This window comes from Mustela putorius, unplaced genomic scaffold, assembly GCF_011764305.1.
Source record: "Mustela putorius furo isolate JIRA1106 unplaced genomic scaffold, ASM1176430v1.1 tig00003850_pilon_pilon_pilon, whole genome shotgun sequence".
In the NCBI taxonomy this organism is placed as follows: Eukaryota; Metazoa; Chordata; class Mammalia; order Carnivora; family Mustelidae; genus Mustela; species Mustela putorius.
The window spans coordinates 5,257,745-5,284,354 of NW_025422002.1; the positions used below are offsets into that span (position 1 = coordinate 5,257,745).

The window sequence follows — 26,610 nt, forward strand, 5'->3', positions numbered from 1 at the left end:
TCCGTTTATATAGATGGCGGTTACCTCCCCAGTAGCTTTATTGACTCCCTGAGCTTCAGAGCTTGAGCCGGACTTGGAGAGCCCGTGTGCATGCACATGTGTATCAGAGGCATGCTTCTGAATCACTGGGGAAACATGTTAAAAATCAAAGATCTTAGACCCCATCCTGAACACAGCTTTGAGAGGCCTGGGGATGAGGGGGACCTGGTATCAGGAAGTCTGAGGAACATCACCTTACGTGAGACTCCTTGAGACTAACTCTATAATTTTACAGATACAGGAACCGAGACCAGGAGGGATGAAATGACGTAATCGTCGTCAAGCTGCTCAGAGGCGGCAATATACCATCTACAGTCATTTGTCTTTTGGGCTAGGCTGGGGCCCTTTCTCTTACCCCTCGACCTAGAGAACTTGCTAAGTACTTAATTCAGCACTGTATTGGATTCCAAGGCACTCCCCCACTTCACATACTATGATAGCTCTGGTGGCATTACTATATTTACATTCTCAAGGGCTTCAAGTGGGAGTTTTCTGTATGCACATTCTGTTCTTGACTTTTTGCATAAAAACTTGAGCCATTGACCACATTCTTCCCCTTCTTGAGGGAGAGAGATCTTGCGTCTTATACCCAAAGGCCGCAAGGTGCTGGTGGGTTACTCTGGCCACTTTGATTCACACCAAACACAAACATATAACTGAGCACCTCGCCTGGGCAGGAAAATGTACGAACGGTGGGCATCTTTTGGGCCACAAAGCAGGCAGCTCTGTGCCCCTGGGAAGCTCTTAGCTTACTGCACCATTTGTGCTTCTCCAATGAGGTGAGGGAGACAGGAGGAGAGGCAGGGAATGCCGGCTCAGAGGGAGCGCCTTCATGGAGAAGATGGGGGCTCTGAATCAGTCTGGGAAGACAGGCCAGACTTTTAGGAGGTGAAACAGAATTTTGGAGAAAGTTGTGATAAGAGTAAAGGCAAACTATTTAATGGTGCCTTGCCTCTGGAATAAAGAGCAACACAGACTAATGGAGGAAACCCTGGAAAACTGAAGTGTATGAGCTGGCAGCAAGTTCTGTGGTCACTTGGCAAATGACCAATACCAGTTTTAGGAACTTGGATAAGTCATTTAAACTTCTCAGCCTCAATTTCCTCATCTGTTCAAAAAAATACATTATTTTAAATCTGTCCTAAAAGAATTGTACATGTCACTTTGGTCAGTCTGAACTTCTAAATAGTGGGTCTGTATATAAATTGGGGCTGGTCATTTATTTATAACTTTTTGCACTTTCCCTACCTCCATGTCGATTTCCAGTAGTTCCATATGACTCTCTCTTGCCAGTGGCTTCTCAGATGGCCTCAGGCACTGTTAGTTCCCGGCTGTATTTTGTTCTTCTTTCTCTTATAGCCCCTAGGTTATACTCTCTTTTTTAGTTTGCTTTTGTGGCTCTCGAACTAGCCTTGAGCTCCCTCAGGGCAGGGCCTAGTTCATATTCATCCTCACGTCACAGGGCCCGGCACTCTGCCTGGCACGAATGGACCCTTCAGCTACCGTAAGCTGAATGCCCTCACCCCTTGCTACGCCTCCTGACTTCAGCATTTTTGCATGTTTTGCTCAAATCCATCATGGATGTGGTTAAGGGAAAAGAGCCACAGAAAACAGTAGGTTAATGTGTGCATTGCAGGAGCAGAACCTGGGCTTTTGGATTAGGTGTAGTTCCCTGTATGGGAAGCCTCTAGTGTAAACAGCCTCCTGGCAGGGGAACGTGGCCATCCAAGTTTTGTATAGGAATAGCACTGGATATTCAATTTTTGCATCATGCTTAGGTTTTGTTTTCTTAGACTTGGCTTGATAGAGCATTTTTCCTTGTCTTCACAGTCTGGTTGACGATCGTTGTGTGGTTCAGCCAGAAGCTGGGGACCTTAACAATCCACCCAAGAAATTCAGAGGTAAGTTGATGTCCTTCTTGGAGTGGGTACCTCCCTCATTTGGAAATTCATCAAGTGTATTGCTTTGTATGTGTGTGTGTGTATGCGCGTGCACACGTGCTCACACATGTGTGTATTTGATAAGCAATTGTAGGCTTATTTGCTTACATTTTTTTACAGTATGATTTCAAGTCCAAGCTTTGTGACCTTTTGAAAATGTGTAAATAAGCTCAGCATCAAGATTGGAATGGGCTTTCATTAGAGCCTTCATTTGGATATTACATACGTGTTGATCAGTGAAAATTCAGCCTAAACCCTTACATTTGTGCACCTTTGTCCCTAAACAAACAGGATTTATGGATCTCATCACAAGGAACGTGTTACTGCATCCAGTCTCACTGTGCCTTTGGGGGCTCTGGTATTCTTAGATGCTTCCACCTGGAAGGAGAAGATGTCTGTTATTGCACTTAGTTTTTGTTAAAAGACCTAGGCAGGACACACTTCCTACCAGTAGCTTCCCACTACTGGTTTTCTTTCTAGGCCTCTTATATCTGGTATCTTCCTCTGAAGGTAGCCTTGTTTATTCCAGAAGGTGCTTAAAATATAGTTGAGAGGTTAAGAGGATAAATGTTTTGTTTTTCTTAGCTTTTGTGGTTTGTAGTTCTCAACTCCAGCTGCATAGTAGAATTATCTGAGGGAAGATTAAAAATTAAACAGATATTCAGGGCCCCACTCCAGACCAATCAAATGAATCTCTCGAGGTTGGGACCTGGGCACTGGCATTTTTTTTAAGCTTCCCAAGTAATTTTTTTTTTTTTTTTAAATATTGAGTTGGGGTTGAGAACCCATTGAGTTAGGATTTGACTCATGGCCTCAGTCCCAGAGGACTCACACTTTGCCATTTTTCGGTTACATCATTTGAGTGATAAGTTCTTATTGTTAATTGATGTGGAAACCGTTTGACTTTTCTGATAAAAGCTAAAGGAATTAGAATAAAATAGAAGGCAGACATTCAGATGGAGAGAAGCCATTTAGAAGATGTTTGGTGTTGGACTGCATCCAGTTGGCATGAGACTATCAAGAGAATATTTTCACCTGGGAGGTGGTGAGGGGGACCTTCGAAAAAGAGAATTGTTGCCATAAGCCCTGTGTGACAGGATCCTGAGCAGCTGTGGTCCCTGAAGCCTTTTCTTTCCAATCCTTCCTTCATGGCTTTTTCCAAAACAGAATCCCAAATGCAGCAGAAATAAAAGATTTGATCTAATAACTTTAATCTAGGCAGTGACTTACAGAATTAATTCTCTCTGCTGAATAATAAAATATGCCTCAGTTTATCTTCTAACAGGGCCAAGATCAGTAGACTCTGTGCCAGGTGCTGTGCTAAGCGTTCTGCATACATTTTAGCACATGGGTTTCTATGTCCACCTTGGGAGGGGATTGAGGTCCTCAAAGTCTGTGGTTAAGTGTCTTGCCTGAGGTCACACAGCTGGTGATGGATGGAGTAGGAGTGGTAGGTCTAGACTTTGGCTAAAATCACCTTGGGGACTTGGAAAAATACTGATGTTGAAGTTCCACCCTTGAGGATGGTCATTTAATTTAGGATTGATGGTTTCCTTTTTTCTTATTCTAAAAGCTTCCCAGGTGATTCGCCTGTATAGCCAAGATCAAGCACCCCTGCTAATAGAGCCTGGCCTGTTAGCTCCTGGCTTTATTACTTAGGGGTGAGCTGGGTGGGGTGTGGGTTTTGCAACTGGGGCCAAGTGGAAGGTACTCATTGCTTGGGTCCAGTGTGAGCACTCACTCCATCCTGCGCATAGGCCCGCTAGTTGAGAAAGGAACCTGGGAAAGGTGTTCATGCCCTGTACAAAGTGAACTAGTGGCTATTTGAATTTGCATTTAGAATGTTGAAATAAATGGGACCATAGCCAGGGCAAGTCAGAGTAGACGTACATGTTTTACTCGTACTAGGGTCAAAGTGTCTGGTGCTTCGATAGATATCTGTTGACCGACTGAAGGGACTGTTTTCAGATAAAAGTGACAGTCTGATAGAGGCTGATTGGAAAGAACCAAACTTTGTTTATGGCCCGGCCTGGTTCTACAGGTGGTCACATGACTGTGTCCTGATCTATGTTGACTGCTTGTCCTCATAAATAAAGATTTCTAGGTTGTGAGGTGCTTTGCACTTGTGGAAAAATCTGGTTCCAAACAAACTCTGCTGCAGGCTTTGCAAATGTAGGTCAGGACTGCCTGGGTTCCTTGTGCTGCACCTGAGGCTCTCGGCTGGCAAGTGAGGGGCCCAGGCAGAGGGTCACAAAGATCTCTCCCTTGGAATCGGGGCAGCAAGGATTTAAACACTTTCCTAAGCAGCCCTTCAGTTCTAATGTAGCATTCCTTGAAAAAAAGAAAAAAAAATTTTTTTTTTCTAACGTGAAGAAACTGATTTCTCTTTTGGAAGAGATTATTGCCTTTCCAAATATAAGTGATTTTGAAGTTGAAGTAATTGTGATGTTTAGAAATTGTGCATAGGGCAATTGGACAATTTGGAGGCATTTCTAGTCCATTTCCTTGCCGTGCCATTACACCCTAGAGTTTAACAAACACATATGGAAAAGTGAGATTCTGGCAAGCGGCTGGCTAGGATGATGGATTCTTTATCTGAGCAATCAGCAGAGCTACATTTAGTCATTTGGGTTTGTTGTTGCTTCCATTGTTTCCTTGCCAACTTATTTCCTATATTGAGAACCATCATAACCTGATCTTAAGTAAATGGAAACCAAAGGCCTATTTATGTAATGCTCCCTGTGGCTTCTGACTTGGTGTTTTTCATTTTGTGAGCTCCTCTTGAAAACTGCCACTCTCGTGGTTAATAGCATAGGCCCTGGGACTGGGCTTTCTGGGTTCAAATCCAAGTTCTTAGCTGTGTGACCTTGGACAAATTGCTTAACCTCTGTGAAGCTTGGTTTTCTCATCTGTAAAATGGGAAATGATGTTAGTCGCTACCTCATAAGGTTCCTGGGAAGATGAAATGTGTGTTTCAAATTCAGTACTGAGGGAGCCTGGCCTTTGGTTCAGGACTCAGTAAGCCTTAGTCCTGTCTTTTCATTGCCAGTACTTAGCACAGAGGCTCGTACTCATAAAGGGTGGCAGAAGGGAATTCTGTACACGAATCCTTTAGTGATATGAGAGTATTGTTTTTCATTTTTGTGTTTAATGCTTTTGTGGGTAGGGGTGTGCATAGAGACCCAAAGGCCTAGATTTGAGTCCTGGCGTTCCCATGTACAGGCTAAGTGGCTTTGATAGATTAATTTTTCTGAGCTTGCTTCCTCACCCATAAAATGGGGGGGGGGGACAATTCCTTCCTTGTAAATACCTTATTTGTAAAGGTAATAGAATCGAAGATAATATGGCTAAAGAGCCAAATAGAGTATATAGTTGGTACACAAGACCTGTTCAGTGACTGGTAGCTGTTATTTTCCCCAGTAGCTGCAAAAGAGTAAAAATCTTGAACACACTTGCTTTTTTCTGATGGGTAAAAGTTCATTGCCAAGTGAATTGGGTTTTTTTTGGTGATTCCCTTGAATGTATCTTCTGCCCCGGACTTCATCATAGGAAGGAGAGATTGGGTGAACGTCTGGTTCACTTAAGCCAAGTCTCCTTCATTGTCCTCATGAATTTTGGACAGTGGCCCCTGGGCTCTAGGTGACGATAAGAGCAGCGACGTAGTCTAGCTCAGTCACCTTTAGTCCTTTAGCTAATGTGGTACCCTTTGGAAGCATCAGGGTCCATGGCAGGTAAGTCACAATCTCTCTTCTCCCTGATTTGTGCTGGCTTTGCTCATAATCTTGAAAGAAGGAAGACAGACAGATTGAAACCGGCAATAGAAACTTTGTGGTTACGGAATTCCTTCTTTAGAGGATGTTTTCCCCTTCCATCCCCACCCGTCTCTTCCCCCTACTAAATATAACAGCATCTTCTATAAAGAAAAGAAGGAAATTAACTACCAGTCTTGTTTTGATCCCAGAAACGTTGCTGTTTTAAATGCTACTTCTAGGAGTGTTGGAGGAGAAACAAGGCCTGGGGCTTTTGGGAATTAAGACCGGCATTAGTGTTGAACATGCCATTTGTTGTGTAATCTGCTTTTTCAATCTGCAACGGTCAAGTTCTTACCCTCAAAACTTCATCTTCTCCATTCAGTTCAAGAGGCCAATTCTTGGCCCCAGGTTTTCTGTTTGGTTGGTTTTTTTTTTTTTTTTTTTTTTTATCTTAGATGCTACCATATCAATGTGAGTGAAGAGTGAGAAGTTTTTAACTTTGCAGGAACCCCTTAGTTTCAGAAGAAAAGTTGTTTGCAAGGAAACTCGCTTAACACAGGGAGAAGTTTGGGCAGGGAAAGGTGAGGACAAAGGAGGCATTCTGAAATAATTCTGTGGTTTATATGAATTGGGGCAGAGGTCAGAGATCAGGCTGAGAGTGTGGATGTTCTAGGTATTTTCCTTGTCCCATGTTTCTTTCTTCCCCCAATCAAGTTGCTTTCAAGGAAAATAACCCACTCAGCTAAAGTGTCATGAAAATGGGTGTTAAGCTCAGGGGACATTGAAGCCCTACTATGTCCCAGCTGCTGGCCTTGCTGAGGAGAGGGGACAAGATGAGTTACACAGTCCCCCTTGCTTTCAGGAGTCTTGGGGTTTTATGGAGAAACAGAGCCACATTATAGAGAATAGGAGCCAACACGAATAGATCATCTGCTTTGTGCTGAGCACTTCCCACGGATTATCTCATAATCCATATAACTGCCCATGAGGTGAGCTAAGGATGTTCCCATGATGCAGTTGAGGAAAAGGGTGCTCTTAGAAATGGAGCGACTTCCCCATAGTCTGTTGACTGTCACTTACAAGGATTATCATTCATTCCACAAACATTATCAGACACCTCCTGTGTGCCAGCTGTTTAGAGTCCCAGGAGGAAAGGCGCATTCTCAGGTCACTGCCAATGCACAGTTGACATCTTTGAGGAAGTTGTCTAGAGTTGTCTAGGAAGTTGTTGTTCACACTGCAGCTGTTTATATGCAAGCAGAGGCAAAGCACATGAAATGTCTTTCTACAAAGTGTAAAAAATTGCCCCTCTGGTCTGTCATTTGCTGGGGCGCAGTACATGGTGATACTTCTCATGTGTGTTCGTTCTCTCATTCAGCTTGGCAGCACCTCCTCAGCCCAGGATGCCTGGTGCCCTTTGGCTGATATTGGTTGAGCATGTGGCCCAGTGTCTTATGACCTGTGAGTGTTAGAGGGAGGCCAGGGAGCAGTGCTCTTACTCTTCTGTGCCCTCTGGCCCCTTTTCCATTCAGCACAAGGGTCTCTTCAGGCTGGGACCCCTATTACCTCCAGTCTCTAAATGAAAGTGGGCCAAGTTAACTGCTTTTCTTCTGCTGTCTGCTGAAGCTCTTAACTTGGATTTAGGACCATGTAAATGCGGAAGAAAGCCAAACGGGAAGGCGAAAGCCCTGGATCCTTTCAACTACCCCCAAGATGGTCTGTGGGCTATGCAGCGTGTTACCTACAACTTGAGTCCTCTTTGTAGTGGGCGTGAAGGTCTGGACCAGTATAACCGTGTATAACCAGTATAACCATGTCTCTGGGTATCTCCAAGTTGACAACTCCTGATTGCTCAGCAGGTGTCTTGCTTAGAACAATGCCAGCCCAGAGTCACAGTCTCAGGGTGATACTGGGAAGAAGCAGCATATGTTGCTTGGCTACGACAAATTTGGACCTAAAGCTCTTGTGTCCTTGTCACTTTTACTGCGATTTTCCTCTGTCCCAGAGTTCTTGTACTACATTGGCCCACCTATTAGGGGTCTTGTGGACTTACTTAGGTGTCTTGGTTGCTAAAAAGAGGTTTCACATCCCAGGCAAGCTCTTGCATACCCCAGCAGCTTCTAAAGGAGTCTTAAATAAGAGTGGTATTTTTCATGGTTGGGGGGATAAGAAGTATTTGAGTACCTACAGCTTACTTACCCGATCATTGGCTTGCTTGTGTTGAGGTTGAAGTAGGCAGTGGTTCTTAGCCCATGTGGGAGAACTGCTAAGGCTGGAGTGAGGAGCAACACCTGACCTGAGAGCCAATGTCCAGCCCAGTGTCACCTGCCAACTGCTACGATACCTTAGGGTATCATAGTTTTCCCTACCTGTTAAGTAAAATGTAGACAAAGTAACTTCCTAGACCCCTTCCAGCTTGAAGCTTTGTGACCAGTGCTAGAAACAGGCCAGTTAACATTTCACAAGAGAACATTAATGTTCAGGAGTCTCGTGCTGTCCAGATGTAGGTTTTTGGTTTTTTTTTTTTTTAAGCTTTTATTTATATATTTGACAGAGATCTCAAGTAGGCAGAGAGGCAGGCAGAGAGAGAGGAAGGGAAACAGGCTCCCTGCTGAGCAGAGAGCCCCATGCAGGGCTTGATCCCAGGACCCTGAGATCATGACCTGAGCCGAAGGCAGAGGCTTTAGCCCACTGAGCCAGGTGCCCCCAGATGTAGGTTTTTATTTCTTCAGGATTGCAGATCTTCTTGGTCAAGGTAAGACAAACGTATGGAAACAGCTAGGCCTTACTCTGAGGCCAGATGGGGACATAGCCAGGTCTTGGGTGGCAAAAGTCTCTGGCCTAAGGTAACCAAACAAACTCAATGGTTTAGCTTTCTTTCAAATCACCCTCCTTTGGGTGATGGTCTTAATTGTTGCTAGGCAACAGTCTTTTATTTTATTTTATTTTTCCTTTTGGCAAAGCATTGAAGGGATGAACCCGTATCTTAGTTTTAAATACCCGCATGCAAAGGGGAGGGCCTAACTTAAAATTTGTTTGTTCTTTTGATTCCAATCCATGACAGGCCTCTCACAGTGGGGGTAAAGGACTTAGTTTCTGCCTGTCTTGTTAAATAAGGCAGAAAAATCTGTTTTAGGTGCTTGTTAAGGATACACTTTGAAGCACATTAAAGGTTTTATGTGTGGTTGTGCGTGCGTGCGGCTGCTTTGGAGAAAGCCTCTTTTAACTTTGTGTTCGCAAAATCAATTCAAATTTAATAAAAAGATTAGTAGGTTTTTTTATAATCATCATTTCAGACTTACCAGCTTATCTCAATCTTGCACCAACAGACTCCCATTTAAAGGGAACAACACTGTAATTTAAATCCATTCCCCAGGCAACATAGAATGCTCACCGTGGGTCGCACATTCACTGGGTTCATGCCTGCTGCTTGATTACTCTGGGGTCCCACACATTGCCGCATGTGGCCCTCACTGGATTTCTGCCTACTTGCTTGAAGCTTTGAGATGCATCTCTGAAAGCTCCAGGCATCCTACACTTGGGGGCAAGAGAGCTTCTGCTTCCTTTGATGCCCTGGATAGCTTCCTTTGTGAAGATCAGAGCCACCCAGGGAAATTAGGCCCCAGACCCCTGTCCTGTATTTATTTACCCATGATAATTCATTTGCTAATGGAGAACAGGTTTCAACTTCAGTGCCTGAAATACTTCCAGGGCAATGGGTACCTGGACCTTGTCATCTCATTGTGTCTCAGTATTGCTCTCGGGGCTTCCTCCTTTGGGATGGTGACCGAGTGTCATGGGGTCATACTGTCATACTGTTCTATGGTTCTTCTGAAAGGAGAACACAATGGCTAATTGAAGATTTTTTTTCTTTAGGCAGAGGCTTTTAGAATCCTGTCTTCAGAACATTGATGAAGATATGTGGTGAATCACTTGAGCTTAAGATAAATTTCTTTCTTTTTTTCTCTTTTTTGGATGGATATGGAAATTAGATTTAATCTCCTGGGGTCCAGGAACAATACTTTGTCAAAATTGAGTTTGGGGGCGCCTGAGTGGCTCAGTCAAAAAGCATTTGCCTTCGGCTCAAGTCATGATCACAGAGTCCTGGGATGGAGCCCTGCATCAGGCTCCCTGCTCAGCAGGAAGCCTGCTTCTCTCTCTTCCACTTCCCCTGCTTGTGTTCCCTCTCTCGCTCTCTCTGTCAAATAAATAAATTAAAACTTAAAAAAAAATAGGGATTGGGACACAGAGTGGGTTTCCACACACACTATCTTTTAAACTAGGCAGGTCTGTTTGGGCCATAGATTTAAAAGGTATTATTTATTATTATTATTATTTTAAAAAAGATTTTATTTATTTATTTGACAGACAGAGATCACAAGTAGGCAGAGAGGCAGGCAGAGAGAGGACCTGGGATCATGACCTGAGCCGAAGACAGAGGCTTTAACCCACGAGCCACCCAGGCGCCCCTCTTATTTTTTGACCCTTACCTTGTGTGTTCTGTTTTCTGTAAATAATAGTGAATATCTTACGTAGTGCATATGTATATTCACTAATCTATTTAATTCGTGTATTTACCTTTGTATTCATTAATCTGTTTAACCCTCTTAATAACTGGAAGACAGCCATAGTTAACCTCCTTCTATAGATAAGGGATCTGAAGCACAAAATGTTGAATATTTGGTACAGGATTGCGGTAGGTAGAAATGGCAGAGCCAGGCTTTGAACCCAGACAGTCTGATTTCAGAAAACCTCCTAATTCCTACTGTAAACTGCTTTTAGAAGAGGGCTGGTCTTCAAGTATTCCTTCACTAAATTGCAGATTTCTTATTGCATTTCCTCTTCTACTTGAGCAAGATAAGTCCTTCTGAGATGTACTAACACGAGAGTGAATGTCCGCATACTAGAGGAATGAACTACCTGCCTGCTTACCAACCCAGAATATGGTGTTTACACAACTGTTTTCTGTTTTGTCTCCATAGCTAGATTTTTGGGGCACCTGGAGGGACCAGACCTTACCCTGCACTCCTGGCCCAGTGCTGGTATAATGTTGGTCCTTAGTTAAAAACTGATTGGGAAGGAATTCATGTTTTTTCTGAGAAGATTTTCAGTTTGCCTGTTGCTACTAGTGTTTCTCTTGGTGACCTTTAAGTCGACAATTGACTTTTTAACATGGATGCTGTTTTATCATTCTCTTTCCACATTACCTGAGTCTGGCACTTTTGAAAAGATTTTTTATAGTTGACCTGTCTTCTCCCTGGAACAGTGGATTGGCCTTACTTATCCCCTGAGGGTGCCTTCTCTTTGACCCGCGTTGTTGGATCTCTTTTCTCTCTCTGCTGCCTATAGTTTTGCGATTCCTTGTCTTCACTAAATTTTCATGATTGTGAAAAACAAATCTTGGTTAAAGAGCTTCCCCTTTGGTGCCTGGCCTCCTGGTAGGCCCATGGCTTTTGCTCTTGACCATTAGGACATCTTTAGGCTGTGGGTGGTGGGATTATCCCCATTTTGTAATTGGGCACCTTGAGCCCAGCAATGGTCAGTCACCAAGCCATACTCAGAATCTGAACCCACATCTGGAGGGCTGGAGAGTCTCCTCTCCAGTGATGCACTCAAGGAGATGAATAGAGCTGCACTTCTCAGGAAACATTTGGGGCCTCTTACCAAGTCCTGGGTTCAGTGCTGACATTTAAGGGACATATTGCTTAGTGGGAATAAAACTCAAGGAGGGGTAATCAGGAGGATGGATCGCAAAACAATTGTATTCATGTTGAACCAAGAGCAACGGAGAGACTTTAAGCCATTTTAAGCCAGCTGGAGCATTTCTCACTTAAGTCCCTGCACTGGCCTCCTTGTTGGTTTCTGCATTTCCCTCTTCCCCTCCTTCGTGGGCCCCACTGTGGGGCCACCCTTCACTGCAGCCACAGGAATTGGTGTCGATCTGATGATGTCACTGGCTGGGTGGAGCCCCGGGCTGTTCCCTAGTGGTGCTTAGGATACACAACATACTTCCAGGGTTCACGAGGCCCTGCGTGAGTCACTCTGCTTACCTCTTGGCCTCATCTGCAGTCTCACGCTACGTCCTGTGCTCCCGCCAGACTGATTGATTTCTTCCTGGCAATCAGTGTGCTTGCTTGCTCTCCACTCTGGGCCTTTGCATGGCCTTTTTCTTCATGCTGAAGTGATCTCCCCATCTCTGTCGTTCCTCCTGGGACCCCCCCGTCTCCCCGATGCCCACCCGTCCTTCAAACCTCAGACATCTCCCCTGGACTATCCTTGCCGACCCCTTGTGTGCAGATAAGCTGTTCCTCCTTTTCAAAGACGCTGAAGCCAGACTGCTTGGGTTTGTCTCTTGGCTCTGCATTTTGCTGGTTGTGTCCCCCCTGGACCCATTACTTTGCCTTTCAGTACCTCTATTTCTTCGGCTTGAAAATGGGGATGTGACTGACTGTGTGTGCCCATAGTGTTTTTGTGATGATCAAATGAGCTTATCTGTGTTAAGCACTTAGAGGAGCACCTGGCCCCAACTACCTGCTGTAAAACTTTGCTGTTACGGCTAGTTTATGACTTCCCTCCCACCCAACTCTGGCTGACTGTGAAGTCCGAAGCCTGTCTCCTTGAAGGCTTTGTACAGGTCCCGGATTATAGTAGGCTCTTTGAAGAATAAATGAATTTATTTAGGTATTTGGTATTTGTAGAATATTTGTAGGTATTTGTAGAATAAATGAAAAGAGGCCTCTAAGGCATTGCTTCTGAAACGAATGTGCATAGAATCCACCCAGGGATCTTGTTAAAAACACAGATTCCCATTCTGTAGGTCTGGGGTGAGGCCTGAGATTTGGGCGTTTCTGACATTGCCATCCTCGTGTAAAGCTCTAAGGGTCAGCTGTCAATCTTCCATTACTTTAGGGCTGTTATATGGAAGATGGATGTCCTGTACCCAGAACAAGAGAGAATTAGGGTCAGCAGATAAAAGTGACCAGAGGCAGGGTTTCAGATTTAAGGAACTTGATTCTAAGTGCCAAGCTATTGCTCAGGGAAGAGGCCTGCTTCAGATAATTGAGTTTCCTCTCATTCAGAGGAGACTAACTATTTGTCAGGGATTTTGAAGAGGGGAATTTTCGCTTGGGGACAGAGGTTAGGTAGATGATCCCATTGGACCATAAGTGTCTGTTTTCCCACCAAAGGACCCAGCTGTTCCTTCTGTTTTTGCTTCCTGCGGAAGCCTTGTGGTTGGGGGCATCGGGTCAGCAAACAGCTGGGGAGAGAACAGATACACACTCCAAATGAGAGCCTTGCAGGGACCCAGAAATGTGTTCAGTCTGACCAAGAGAGAGCATTGCAAAGTGGCGGAAAGATGGAATTATTGACTCTTGGAAAAGATGAATGGACATGAAAAGTCAAGTGCTGAATCTAGTTTTAATGAGTATGTTTGGTGTAGTGGGGATTCCGTGGGGCAATAGTGGTTAGGAGGGTTGGCTCTGGAATCAGATGGGCAGTCAGGTCCCTACCCCGCTCCTTAATTAGCTGTGTGACCATGGGCATATTACTTAATCTCTCTAAACCTTGTTTCTCCACTTGGTAACTATGGTTAATAATAGTATGGGACTGATTGGATTGTTTTCGGATGAGGGAGTGCATGATTAGCAACATGCTGAGCACAAGCTAAGCACTGAGTAAGTAGTAACTGAGTAGCCCTCATGAGTAAATCTGCAATTAGCAGCTCTCAGGACATCTCTTGGGAGGGTCAAACACAGGCCTTGCCATCTGGTATAACACTAATGTCTGTTGTAGTATTTCGGTATGTGGATTATACAAAGGTATCCATAGCCACGCTTTATAACCTTCCTGAATGTCTTAGTAAATTTTACGGAGTGTGTCTCATAATCAAGAGGGAGCTCTAGAACTTGTTGATTTCCGAAGAGAAGCCATCAGGCCCTTTTTCTACGTGTATAAGCCTTGATCAGAGCCTCTGTTACTGAAGGGGCATTTGCTCCAGATGGTAATCCTGCCTTATGTATAAAATTACAAACCTAGCTGAGACAGGAAGTTGTGTTTATCTTAACCCAAGCAGCAGGCCTTCCAGCCACTCTTGACAGACAGGAGGAAGATATTGCCAATCTGCTGTTTTCCTGAAAGTCCCCCACCCCCACACCCTGTGTGTTTGTTGTAGGTTCGGAGGGAAGGGTTCTTGCCAGTCAGTCTGTGGAAGGACATTCTCCCTGGCTTTGAGGACAGTTGGATTCTAAGGAGAAAGGATGTCCACTGGCTGCTTCCTTGGTCCTATCAGCCAACACAAAGACACCTCTCTCCAAGGCGAGAGGCCAGCATGGCTCCTCTTGAAGGCAGAAATTGTGTTTGTGTCTATAGGCATTGGTTTACGAAGATAAGTGGAGCATGGCCTCAGGTATGGGGAGAAAAATTTGTCCCTTCAAAGAGTCCATCGTTTTTCCTTTACAGAGCAGTAGCTGGAGGTGCGTGTAGGAAAAACTCGATTTTGAGCAGTTGTAATAATTGAGAAAATAAATTGGGCAATTAGTCCTCTTTTTGAAATTTTAAAAGTTCCTTTTTTTCATCTGGTATTTTTCCGGGTACATTTGAGTTCCAATTTGGGTGCTTCTGAAATGTCTTGATGTTTTGTGCTGCTAAAATTATATGTGTCTAAAAATGTTATCAGTGATGACACTTCTATATAAGCTCACTTGGACTTATGCTAGCAAATTTCTTTGAGGTCCTCCCCCCGCCCCAACCATTCCCAGGAACATAGCATTTCAGGTAGAAGTAAGAAATAGAATAATCTAGCCTAGGTCTAGCCATCTAGTGGAGGCCTCTCTCTTGAGAACTTTGCTTCAGTTTTGTCGACGAAGAATACTGGGGTTTTGTTGCCATAGTTTCAGTGAAAAATTTGACCTTAGCTACAATAACATACAGTTAGAAAGAACTAGCTAATCGGTTTTCTAAAATTAGTGTTCTCTAGTACATAAACCAGTAGGAACAGAGTATTTAATTAAATATTATACAAGGATATAAAAGCCCAAGGGAATGCAGTCCTTGATCTGGGCAGGGGGAGGGAGGAAACCCCTAATCGTCCTTTACTGCTTTCTTGTAAGCTAGAAAAACTTTTCCTTTCTTCTTCTTCTTCTTTTTTTTTTTTAATGTTAGCTTTGACTTTATTTTCAGATCTGTCAGGGATGAATATATAAAGCTTGTTGAGAGAGCAAAACAAAACATTCAATATTATTTCCAGTTGTCCCCTACAGGGTACAAACTAACAAGGCAAGATGGGAAATGATGTTGATCGGGACCCTGACAAGGATACTTGCTGGTGATCTCGTAGCAGGCTTGGTGAGAAGGAGAGGCATTTGAAAAGTTATTTCCCATCTGAAATCTGGGTCTTTTGAACACACAGGTTCTAGATTCTTGTTCCTTTGAATGCTTAACGTGTGAATAAGGAAACAACGCCTCCTTTTTGTCCCCTTATCCCGAGTTCTGAGTACAACTGTGTTCTCCTTCCTTCAACCCCATTGTCCATTAAGTCCTTGAGCCCTGATTTAGCTCCAGGCAATGATCTGCACGTAGATTATATAAAATTTGGCTTCTCTTGTCACCTGACTATTAAGAACCCCTGCATTGACTCATCTTTTTTGATGATGGCTAAAAACGTTACCAATATTGTGTCATCCCAGAAGGTTGTGGTACCATGTCTTGACTGAAGCAGGTTTCAGGACATGTATTGATACCTCTAGTTGACCTGCTTGTCTAATTTATCATCACCTGCCGTGGGTGCTGCAGAGGGGCAGTTGAGTTACTCTGTTTGCCAGGTGTCTTATTGATGGAGAACATTACCCAGGTTCTTCTGAAACCTTGTTACATCTCCTTGCTGGTTGCATCCGGGTAATTGTTCTTTCTCAATTTCACGTGTATGATTTCGGGTTTTTTCCTTTTACCTTAAAGGAATTAATTATTTAATAGGATTTGAAGTGTGGGGCATTATGCAAGGGAATATAAGCTTTCTTCACCATTTTGCATGTTTCTGTATTGGCATCTTAACTGTTGCAATGGAAAATATGTCCTTGGCAAGACTCTGAGAAACATAGTCCCAAAGGTCATTGGATTGTGCAAGCTTCTTGACTATTTATAAGGTCATCTACCTGAACAAACATAAATGGTCCCCGCTCTGAAGGAATTTGCAATCTTATGAGGAGAGATGAGTGAGATCTAGTTTGAGGATTATTCTTGGAGAATGTTGAATCCCACACATATTTTTATTCCCCTGATGTTCATTGTTTTCATCTAGTCCATCACTTCTCTGTGCCCAAATGATTTGAATTCATCTTAATAAAAGCTTAAGAAAAAATGCAGTTAGAGAGCTTGGTGGGAAAACAACAGCATGTCTTTTAAAGTACTTATGGTTGACCTGGCTTTCACTACCCATTTGTCCGCAGGCCCTTGCATTAATACAGATAATCAAGTTGATGATACTTAAGCAAATGTCATTAAAGAGGTTGGATGTGGCAGGCTGGTTCGGGGCAGGGTGATCTAGTTAGGTTCTTTATTCTGGGTGATAGCCTGCTTGAGCTAGCTTCAACAAAAAGGGGACTTTTGTTGTTTCAAACAGTCCTGGCTGGACAACTGAATTGCATGAAAGGCGGGAGGCAGCACCCACCCAGGAATAGACCTGTTTCAGGCACCGAGTACCTTTAGCAACCTATGTATGTCTCTTGTAGTTTCCTCTCTCTGCATTAGCGCTTTGCATTCTTGTCCTGTCCTCATCTGCTTTAGGGTTATACTACACTCTTAAAATGACTTGTGGAGTGTTCTCTGGTTTTCTGTTCTCTGGGAGAGTTTCTGTAGCATCGGAACTACCTGTTCGTATACCGTTTGGTGAGTGAAGCAGTCTCAGCCTTGTGCTTTCTTTATGGCACGATTAACTACTGATTTATTTTCTTTAAAGAGCTATTTCTTCAGGCTGAGTTTGGTAAAATATATGTTTATAGAAATTTACCTAGTGTCATCTAAGTTTCCTAATCTGAATATCCTCCTAGTATGTTGTTAATTCTTCAACGATCTGGTTTGGTCCCTGTGGTGGGCTTAAGAATGCCCTCTTGACACCATGATGTCCACTTTGTAATCCCTAGAACTGGTGAGTATGTTACCTTATTTGGTAACAGGGACTTAACAAATGTGATTAAGGATCTTGAGATGGGAAGATTTTCCTGGATTTCCAAGTGTGCCTGATGTAATCACGGGGGTCCTTGTAGTAAGGAAGCAGGAGGATTAGAGTTAGTCGTGGGACATACAGGAATGGAATTAGCAATTTCGAGTGAACACAAGCAGGGCAGAGGGAGAGGGACAAGCAGATTCCCCGTTGAGCAGGGAGCCCAGTGTGGGATTCGATCTGAGGATCCTGGGATCATGACTTGGGCTGAAGAAAAGCACTTAACCAACTGAGCCACTCAGGTGTCCCAAAATGTTTTCTTATATTTGCTATTGTTTCTTGTATGTGTTATTTAGAAGTGTTTTATATGTCTGCTGCATGGAGGACTTCCACTTTTAAATTAAAAAAGTTTTACAATTTAGTTGTATGTTGATCAGATAATAACTGTCAGATCAGGTCTTGATAACTGGAGAGGCTTGCTTTATGGCTTAGCATGTGACCAATTTTCATACATGTTTCACTGTTTTTAAAAGAATGTGCATTTTCCATTTCTGGGATGCAATATCTTATACATGAAATCACTAGGGTCTTTGTTTGATCTATCGGTGGTTGAAAGACATTTGTTAAAATTTCCCACTGTTAATGTTTTGGAGTTATGAAACTTTTTTATATCCAAATTATGGTGATGGTTACATAGTACATGTATGTGTCAAAACTCATAGAACTGTATACCAAAGAAAAAAGTGAATTTAACTGTATGTAAAAATTTTTGAAAGGCCTAAAAATTTCCTGCTATGGCAGGGAATTGTAATCTTGCCTTGTAGTTTGTAAGGTTTTGGTTTTTTTTAGTTTCCTGAAGTTATGTCACAAAAGGGTAACACTTGTAAAACTGTTAACTTCCTGGTGAACTAAACATTCTCCTATTATGTGGGGAACATTTTTAATCTATTATATTGAAGTCTCTTTTGTCTACTCCTAATGTATGCACACCAGAACTGGTTTGTTAGTATAATTTTTCTTTAATGTATAATTTTTTCTTTAACGTGTGAATTGTCATTATGTTTTAGAGATATCTCACAAACATGCATAACCAGATTTTTAAAAGTATTCTTACCATCTTTGTCTGTTAATTAGAATCTTTGGTCCAGGGGTGCCTGGGTGGCTCAGCGGTTTAAGCCTCTGCCCAGCTCAGGTTATGATCTCAGGGTCCTGGGATCGAGCCCCGCATCGGGCTCTCTGCTCAGCGGGGGGGGCCTGCTTCCCCCTCTCTCTCTGCCTACCTCTCTGCCTGCCTCTCTGCCTACTTGTGCTCTCTATCAAATAAATAAATAAATAAATAAATCTTTAAAAAAAAAAAAAGAATCTTTGGTCCACATACATTTGTTGTAAGTACTGATGACTTTGGACTTAGAATCTTAGTTTGTGGGTTTTCTTTTTCTTAAGATTTTATTTATTTATTTGACAGATCACAAGTAGGCAGAGCAGCAGGCAGAGAGAGGGGGAAGCAGGCTCCCTGCTGAACAGAGAGCCTGATGCGGGGCTCGATCCCAGGACCCTGAGATCATGACCTGAGCTGAAGGCAGAGGGTAACCCACTGAGCCACCCAGGCACCCCTGTGATTTTCTTTTTTACTTCAATTTTTTTTTTTCCATTTTTTTCCCCCTTTCTTGCCACCTTTAAGTTTCATTGAAGGTTTTGTTTATTGTTGTCCTTTCCACTTTTTTCCCTCTCCTAGCTTGAGGGTTATACTTTATATGTTTATTATAGCACTTACCCCCAGGTATTTTAATGTGTATGTTTAATTAAGCCTAATGTTAATCACTGTCATTCTTTTCTCTGCTATAAGGACCTTAGAACATTTTAAGTCCTGTCACCCTCTTAGTATATATGTTCTTGTCATTCACAATGTTAGTACTTTATTTAAATGTGTATATTAGATATGATTTTATTTACAATGTAATTTTTATGAAATTGACTTACATATTAGTATTTATCAGACCTCCTATCTGAGATGATTATCTTTCTGCCTCAGGATGTTCCTGTATAACTTAGAACATCTGTTAGTGGTAAATTCTCTTACTTTGTTTGAAAATAATCATTTTGTTTGTCTGAAGATGTTACTTTTATTTTCAAGGGGTAGATATAGAATTTAGGTGGAAAGGCACTTTCTCACAGCCTCTCTGCTTTTTTGGAGTTCCATTTTGCTGTGAAAAGTAATCGACAAGACTTGACTATCTCTCTGATTGATTTTATGATCTTCTCTTGACCTTTGATTTTCTCCATTTTTATTGGTATGAGTGCAGGTAGTGGTTTGTTTTCATTTATCCTGCATTGTATTTGTTAGATTCTTAGACTTGAGGTTGCTTTTTTTGCTAACAGTGGGAAATTCTGAGCCTTTTTCTATTGGAATACTTCCTTTCCCATTGGTTACCTGAGGAGCTTCGGGTAGGCTATGTTCCTTAATGTCTTCTTCTTTTCCATCTTTGTTCCTTATGCTGCACTCTGGGTGATTTGTTCTGCTCTATTATTCTTTATTAATTCTATTTTAATCTCTTTATTCTTTGAGAGTTTAATTTCAGTTATATTTTTAATTTTTAAAAGTTCTCTTTTTGTCTTCTAAAAATATTTGGTCATCTCATTCTTCCATATTTTCAAGCCTCTATTTTATTTCATGTTACATAAAAACCATAGTTTAAAAATACTATGTCTAAAAATGCCAGTAGGTAAAATCTCTGCAGATGTTACTCTGTTTTCTATAGTGGTTCATTCTAATATTGGTGTCTTGTTTCCTCATGTGTTTTGTAATTTTTCTATAATGACTCATTCTAAAAATGTCTTATTTCCCTATGTGTTTTGCAATTTTGACTATTAGCTTGTATTTCTTGGAATGTCATCTGTGGGAATTCTCTGAGGCCTGTGTAAAAGCTGTGTTCCTTCAGAGAAGATTATTTGCTTTTGCCAATTGAAGTGCCACAATTCAGGAACTTTAAATCAAATTCTCTGCCTGAAATTTTCTGGACTTTTATTTTATTTTATTTTGTTTCTGCTTAAAGTTTAAAGATCTCCCACATAGCATGAATCTGGGGGGCAAACCAGTATGGAGGCCCACTTGTGGTTATACATTATTGGTGGTTTTTTGTTTTTGTTTTGTTTTTTCTGTAGCTAGTACCATACTCAAGATAGACAGGTTACCTTACCCTCCCATTTTTCAGGGTGAGCTGGTTTTTCATTGACTAAGGTATAACTACTTAGAGATTCAAACTTATGCAAGGGTGTCTTAGAAGAATTTTGACCTTGAGTAGGCTCAAAGTTTTATCTTATAAACCCAGGATAGGTATCAAAATGGGAGCTTAAGATGACCAGGTTTTCTACATAAGCGCAGGGTAAATGCCGGCTTTGGGACTGACTTAACTCCTAGGGATCTTGTTTTCACTTCATTATTGGCCTCTGGATTCCCTACTAGTTCAGTACATGGTTTAAAAATGTATTGTAGTATTTCATCTAGCCTTTTTCATGTTTTTAATTGAGGGTCTCATTCAGGATAGCTAGTTTGCCATACTGTTAAGAAATGGAAGTACATGCCTGCTACTTTTTGTCTCACTGCAAGCTCGTTTTCTTGGTGATGGAAAACATGGCTGCCAGTAACTCCTAAAATTTCTTTTTTTATAGCTTTAAAAATTGGAGAGAGATTGATTTCTGTTGTTCTAATATTCAAAAAATTCAAGAAGAGGACTTGCTGAGCTTGGGTCAGATTTTTTCCTCTGGCTCAATCTAGGGCCAAGAGTTAGGGTTATATGTGTTGACCTGGAAGCTCCTAAGAAAACCATCTGTGGTAGAATTGTTCCTAAAACAACAGGTATTGGACAAACGATCCAGGTGTCTACTGTGGTGGTAATCGGGGAGAATAGATTAACATTTGAGTCTGTTAGAAATGATTTTTGACTGAGAATAAGGGAAAAATCCATCTAAGCGTCACTTAAAACCTAAGGACATTTATTGTGAGTTAGAAATCCAAAGATTGGCAGTACCAAATATAGTGAAGGACTCGAATGTGTCCTGTCTTTTTGCTCCACATCCTCAGAGTGGATATCTATGGGCTTATCTTTTCCTGGTCTTGTCCCCTCATGGTTACAGTGGTGGTGCTCTTGGTGTTACATGGTTACAGTTACATGGTTAGAGTTACATGGTGCTCTGTGGCACCAGACATCCTGTTTGCATTCATGGCAAGAATAAAGGGGGTGGGGCAACACTGTGAGCTCTCCTCTCATTCCTATCCCTTTTATTAGGCAGCAGAAGCTTCATGTTCCTTAGCCACCTACCTTTATTTCATTGGTCAACATTGGGTTCCACAAATACTTCTAGCTGTAAGGAATTTGGGGAAGTGATACTCTATCTTTTTAGCTTCTTTATTAGGAAGCAATCAAGGAGAGGGGTATTGGAAATGGTTTGGGTAGGCACAGGATTTCTATATTGTGGTGTATTGATGACACATATAGTGATCCACATAATTTTCTTTCCGTGTAATTTTTAGTGTCTGGTGATTAAAGAATGCTGGTTTTTATCACCAGTAAATAATGTAATGGACCCATCCCTGAGATGAAGCAGATATTTTTCTCAGTTAAGGTCAGCCCTGAAATGGCATCTCAAATGAATGAAAGCAACTGTATGTGTTCACCAGATGCCAGTATCCACCATTAATAGTATGACTGTTGGTGAAACAGATAATTTAATGAGTAATAGCCACTTGGTTTGTTTTATTGGCCTGCATATGAGAAGTATGCCTTAAGTTAGTAATTTCTGCTTTTGCTTTGTAATTCTTTAGTTTGGCTGGATAAGTGGGGCTAGGTGAAGAAAAGCATCTCATACACATGACTGGGTTTCCGCTGACCAAATCTGGGGGCTATCCATCTCAGTCATTTTGGAACAACACTTCCAATTCACACAGGGAAATGGAGAGTCTTAGATTTTATCTTTATCTGTCATCTGTCCTGTGTGATAGCAATGTTGAAGGGGCATTTTGTGAGCTTGCCCTTAGGTTTGTTTTGATTGGAACAGCTTCTTAAGAAACAAAAGCCCACTTGAAGCATCCAGAAGAGTTTGGTTAATAACTTTTATTCTCAAGAAGATTAAGCTTGTGAGAAAAACCTAAAATAAATTTGATGATCTATTTTAAATTCACTATTTTTTCTCTTTTCATCTTAAGAAGGAAGTAGTTTTCCTAGAAAGTGGTAGGGAAACCTTTCCATTCTTTTTCCAGTGTTTGTGTATGGAGGCTGTATATGTTATAGTCAAGAATTGGCTCTGGAAGCAAAGAAGTCAAATCCTGAGTAGTGTGTGATCTTGGGCAAAGTTTTTTTTTTTTCCCTGTCTTGATTTCCTCATGACTAAAATGGTACCAACAACTTCAGAGGGTTTGGGAGAGTAAAGGATAGAAGAAATGTTCTTAGAGCAATGCCAAGTACATCGTAGGCATGTAGCTAATTCTCAGCATTCTGGCCATGATGATGGTAATGATGGGAATGGTTTTCCCTTTTTAAATTTTTTTTTTTTAAGATTTTTATTTATTTATTTGACAGACAGAGATCACAAGTAGGTAGAGAGGCAGGCAGAGAGGGAGAGGAGGAAGCAGGCTCCCTGCTGAGCAGAGAGCCCGATGCGGGACTCGATCCCAGGACCCTGAGATCATGACCTGAGCTGAAGGCAGAGGCTTAACCCACTGAGCCACCCAGGCGCCCTCCCTTTTTAAATTTTTAATTGAATTTTATTTTTACTTTTTTGAGTTTTGCCTGTGAGTTGGAAAGTAATTGTCCTTTTCTTTAGAAGGATAGAGTGGAAGAGCAGAAAGTGTCTCTTCAAGGTACCATAAGAAGACATTAGGATTGCTGGTGCATTTGAGTGTGTAGATGCTCAAACCTTCCATTCACCGTTATATCATTTGGTCGTCATCTTATTTTTGTGAAGCTGACGGGTATAACCATTTTCTCACTGTGGGAAGATGACCATATAAGTTATGAGACTTGCCCAAGCTCGCAATTCTAGCAAACGGAAGCATGAGGCTTGACCTGAACCTTTCTTCGTCTCCAGAATTCTTGCCTCAGACCTCATGTATTGGTTTAAGCTCTCTCTAACGGTGTTCTGTTCACACAGCAGATGTGTGCTCTGCCTTCAGCCACAGAATCTGAAAAGTGTATTACACTTTTTATTGTTTCTTCTTAAACTTCAACTACTTAAAAGGATTGTGGGACAGGGGATGAGAGTGATTAGAGCATCCAGAAAGCAGTTCAGGGTTTAAGAGCTGAAGGACCTGAGTCCCAACCTTTGCTTTGTCCCTGACTTAGCATTGTGACCTCCAAATGCTGTTGACATATCTGGGTCTTTGCTTCTTCCTCTGTGATATATGTTGGATTGGATAATGCAAAACAACAAAACCTTTATTGAAAGTCTGTACCATTTAAAGCCTGAGGTAGGCACAATTTGTGTTACAATTGTATTTATAATCTCTGAAATCACTCAGGTTCCATCTATGCCTGATGAATTTTAGTCTCTGCTTCATGAAAGATTAGGCTTAATATTTTGTTCTTATATCTTATGTATAAGAACCCTCTAAGAATCCCTTGAATTTATCACCCTATATGAATAAACTCCATATAAGCATTTATTAAAATCATATGGCTAAGAATTTATAATAGTGTCTGAACTTAGCCATAAGGAAAAGCTTTAAAATTAGCCATGAAAAGACTGGTCTTCTGCCATCCCTTGTTATTGCTTCTAGACTCCCTACTTCTAGTTCCCCTTAGATGACATGGATTTGTCTCTCAAAATTGTACTCCTGTTCACTATGTCTTCAAAGGACTTTGGCATGTTGGCAGACAGGGTGGTGTGGTGGTGATACCAAAGACTGTAACACTGCTTGTGTTCAAATATTAGCTTTGCCATTTATGATGTGCTGATGTGTTTGATGCTTAGTTACTTAAGGTGTAAAGTAATACCTCTTTTAGGCACATGGTAGCTGTTAATTCCCAACTTTCTTCCTGTCCAGTTACCCTTGGGGTATAAGTCGATCATCAAATCCAAGGGGTTGAGGCTCAGATGCAATAGAATCATCTTCCTTCACCCCAAAGACACAGTGGTAGTGTAGTAAGTGGGGCATTAAACAGGATCTCAGCCCATTTCTTTGCAAGAAAGCCTTAGATACCATGTAGATCATTTTATTTTACTCTGTCGAGTTCACATATTCTTCTGTCCCCACTTAGAAACATGACTACAAGATTGGCTCAGTCTGGCTATCTGCTTGTGACAAAGTCATCCTACCTCCTTATTTCTCACGCTGAGCTACTAAGAAACCTCACTGAACTCCCATTGGCCAAGATTATGGAGGGCGATGACATGAGTACTAGCTGAGAGGTTATTAGAAAATGTCATTTAAAAAACTCCTCTAAATGGAGTCTGTCTCTAGCTCTCCTCAAATTTGTTTTTAGTGGTGGATAAAGTTAATACCACCTTAATCTGACTTAAGTGGAAAGACACTGCCAATATTGCATTGCAGTTGAATTAAAACCAATGGCGTTGAATTCAGTTAATTAAAATTGAGAATTAGGTCTCAGTTAGCATTCTTCTTCAGTTTTTCAGATTTGTTTGTGCTGCCCTCAGACACCCAGTCTGAACTGGTTACACATTTGGATTTCCTTTTCCACATTTCCTAGCTACCTTACCCAAGAACCCGTAAAGTAAAAAAGGGGTATGCGTGTGTGAGAAAGTGGGATATTCTTGACTTTCTAGCAAATTGTCTTTTATTTCTCACTTCTCTGATGGCATTTTATTTTAATTTAGTTCATCCAGTTCAGCAGCTGTTTAATTTACCTCATGCAGAAAATAAATTTCATCACCTTTCTTGAAGCCCGCATGCCTCGTTATGAAGTGTACAGGTAGCGATGAATGAGCTCTTTGTCCTGTTGACTGGAGTTGTTCCAGTGACCCTTTGCACTGGTCGTTTCAGTTATTTCAAGGTCACATGAAGCAACTTTTATTGTATGAAGAAAGAGCAGGGAATGTCTCACTTAAGTCCTGAGTTGTACTTTCAGGCATATTTTGGGGACTAATGGCTAAGTGGTCTTTAAAAGAATTTGGAAACCCACGTTACCTGTCAGAGAAACAAATTTCAAGTAAGTGTTTGGATTTTACACTTGGAGTAAAATGGTTCTAATTCTCACCTAATCCGTAAACCCTATTAAGAAAATCTGGGTTGTGTTTTAGAGGCCAGTTTAAAATGGGCCTTTCAGGGGTACCTGGGTGGCTCAGTCAGTTAAGCATCTGCCTTTGGCTCGGGTCCTGATCCCGGGGTCCTGGTATTGAGCCCTGCATGGGGCTCTCTGCTCAGTAGGGAAACTGCTTCTCCCTCTCCCCTGCCACTCCTCCTGCTTGTGCTCTCTCTCCCATGTGCATGCTCTCTCTATCTCTAAGGAATAAATAAAAATCTTTTAAGAAAATGGGCCTTTCGTGCAGAGGCTTGATTAGCACTGAGTAAAGATTGAGATACGATAAGTTAGGATTGGTGGACACAGTAAGGCGTGGATTTTGAGGTGAATGTTTTAAAGAGTCATGGGGAGTAAAGTTGTCAATGCTGTCTGTTGAAGAGTTGAACAGTTTTATTTTTTATTTAAATGATTTTCTTGGTAAAGATTTCTGGAACAAATAATAAAGTTATCTGTGACTTATCCTCTTAAACAAGAAAAAAAAAAAAAAGAAAATCTGGGTTGTTACTCTCCCTTCTCAGCAAAAAATGACTTCTCAGAACAGAAGACTGATGTGTGTTCTCATGTTCCTAAGGAATCATGTTTCAGGAGAGCACAGCATCTTCCAAATTCTAATTTACTCTATAATAAATAGTTTAATAGTTTAAATAAATATGAAGCTTTGCTTTTTCATAGTTGGCAAAGGGACTGACAGAGCTATTTATTAATCTTCCTTTCCATTTTATCGCACAAATATTTAAAATGGAATTCAGAGGTAACTTAAAAGACTCAGCAAGGCTGTTTAAATCAGAAAGGTTTGAAATTATTTTTTTCTGGCAAAAAATTAAAATGGACTTTCAGGCTTCTAAAATCCTGACAGTTTCACCGTGAACAAAATATTAAAGTGTTTATTTCTCCTACACATCTTTCTTGAAGTTTGAGGGGTTTTATGTGTTTTGTTTGTTCAAACACCCAACATTTTGGTAACTGCCAACAGGTCATTTCCTCCCATGTGTGTTTGATACCTGTTCGATTTGAAAGTTGCAGCTGCTCTGCTCCACTATGGGCAGAGGGGAACTCTTCTGTGGCACAAACCAGGAATTGAAGTCTTTGATCCCTGATCTTGTGGTATTATCGATAGCCTTTGAATTTTTTCCCCATAACTATAACCTGGGTTGCTGAGAAGTAGCAGAGTTTCAGTGTAAGCTACTACTTTCTTTCTCTTGGCCGTGTCTCTGTGTTTTCTGCTGTGGGGTTGAGTCTCATCTGGTAACTTCTATACCATGTGGGCCCTCAGAGGAAGGAAATAGGGGGAAAAAAGGGACATGGATGTTTCTACCTACTGAAAGGTGAAGGGTAGTGTTATTCCCCCACCCCCGAGAAAATAAAACAAGATTTTCTTCTTGAGACAACTCTTCAATACCTCTGGTTTCTTTTAAGATCTGTTTTTTGCTGATGAAATCAGTGTTTGCAGCATTTCCTGTGCTTTC

The 26,610-nt window shown here is 41.6% G+C and overlaps 1 protein-coding gene across 9 annotated transcripts in view; it reads left to right on the top strand.

Moving 5' to 3' along the window:
* The window catches only part of ITPR1 (inositol 1,4,5-trisphosphate receptor type 1), a 327,143-nt gene that overhangs the window by 24,869 nt on the left and 275,664 nt on the right, over window positions 1-26,610 (top strand). For all 9 annotated transcript variants that reach the window (XM_013054016.2, XM_004738411.3, XM_004738412.3 and 6 more), the window contains one exon: window positions 1,870-1,940. In XM_013054016.2, coding sequence (XP_012909470.1) covers window positions 1,870-1,940 — 71 coding nt within the window. The remainder of the gene's footprint in view (window positions 1-1,869; window positions 1,941-26,610) is intronic.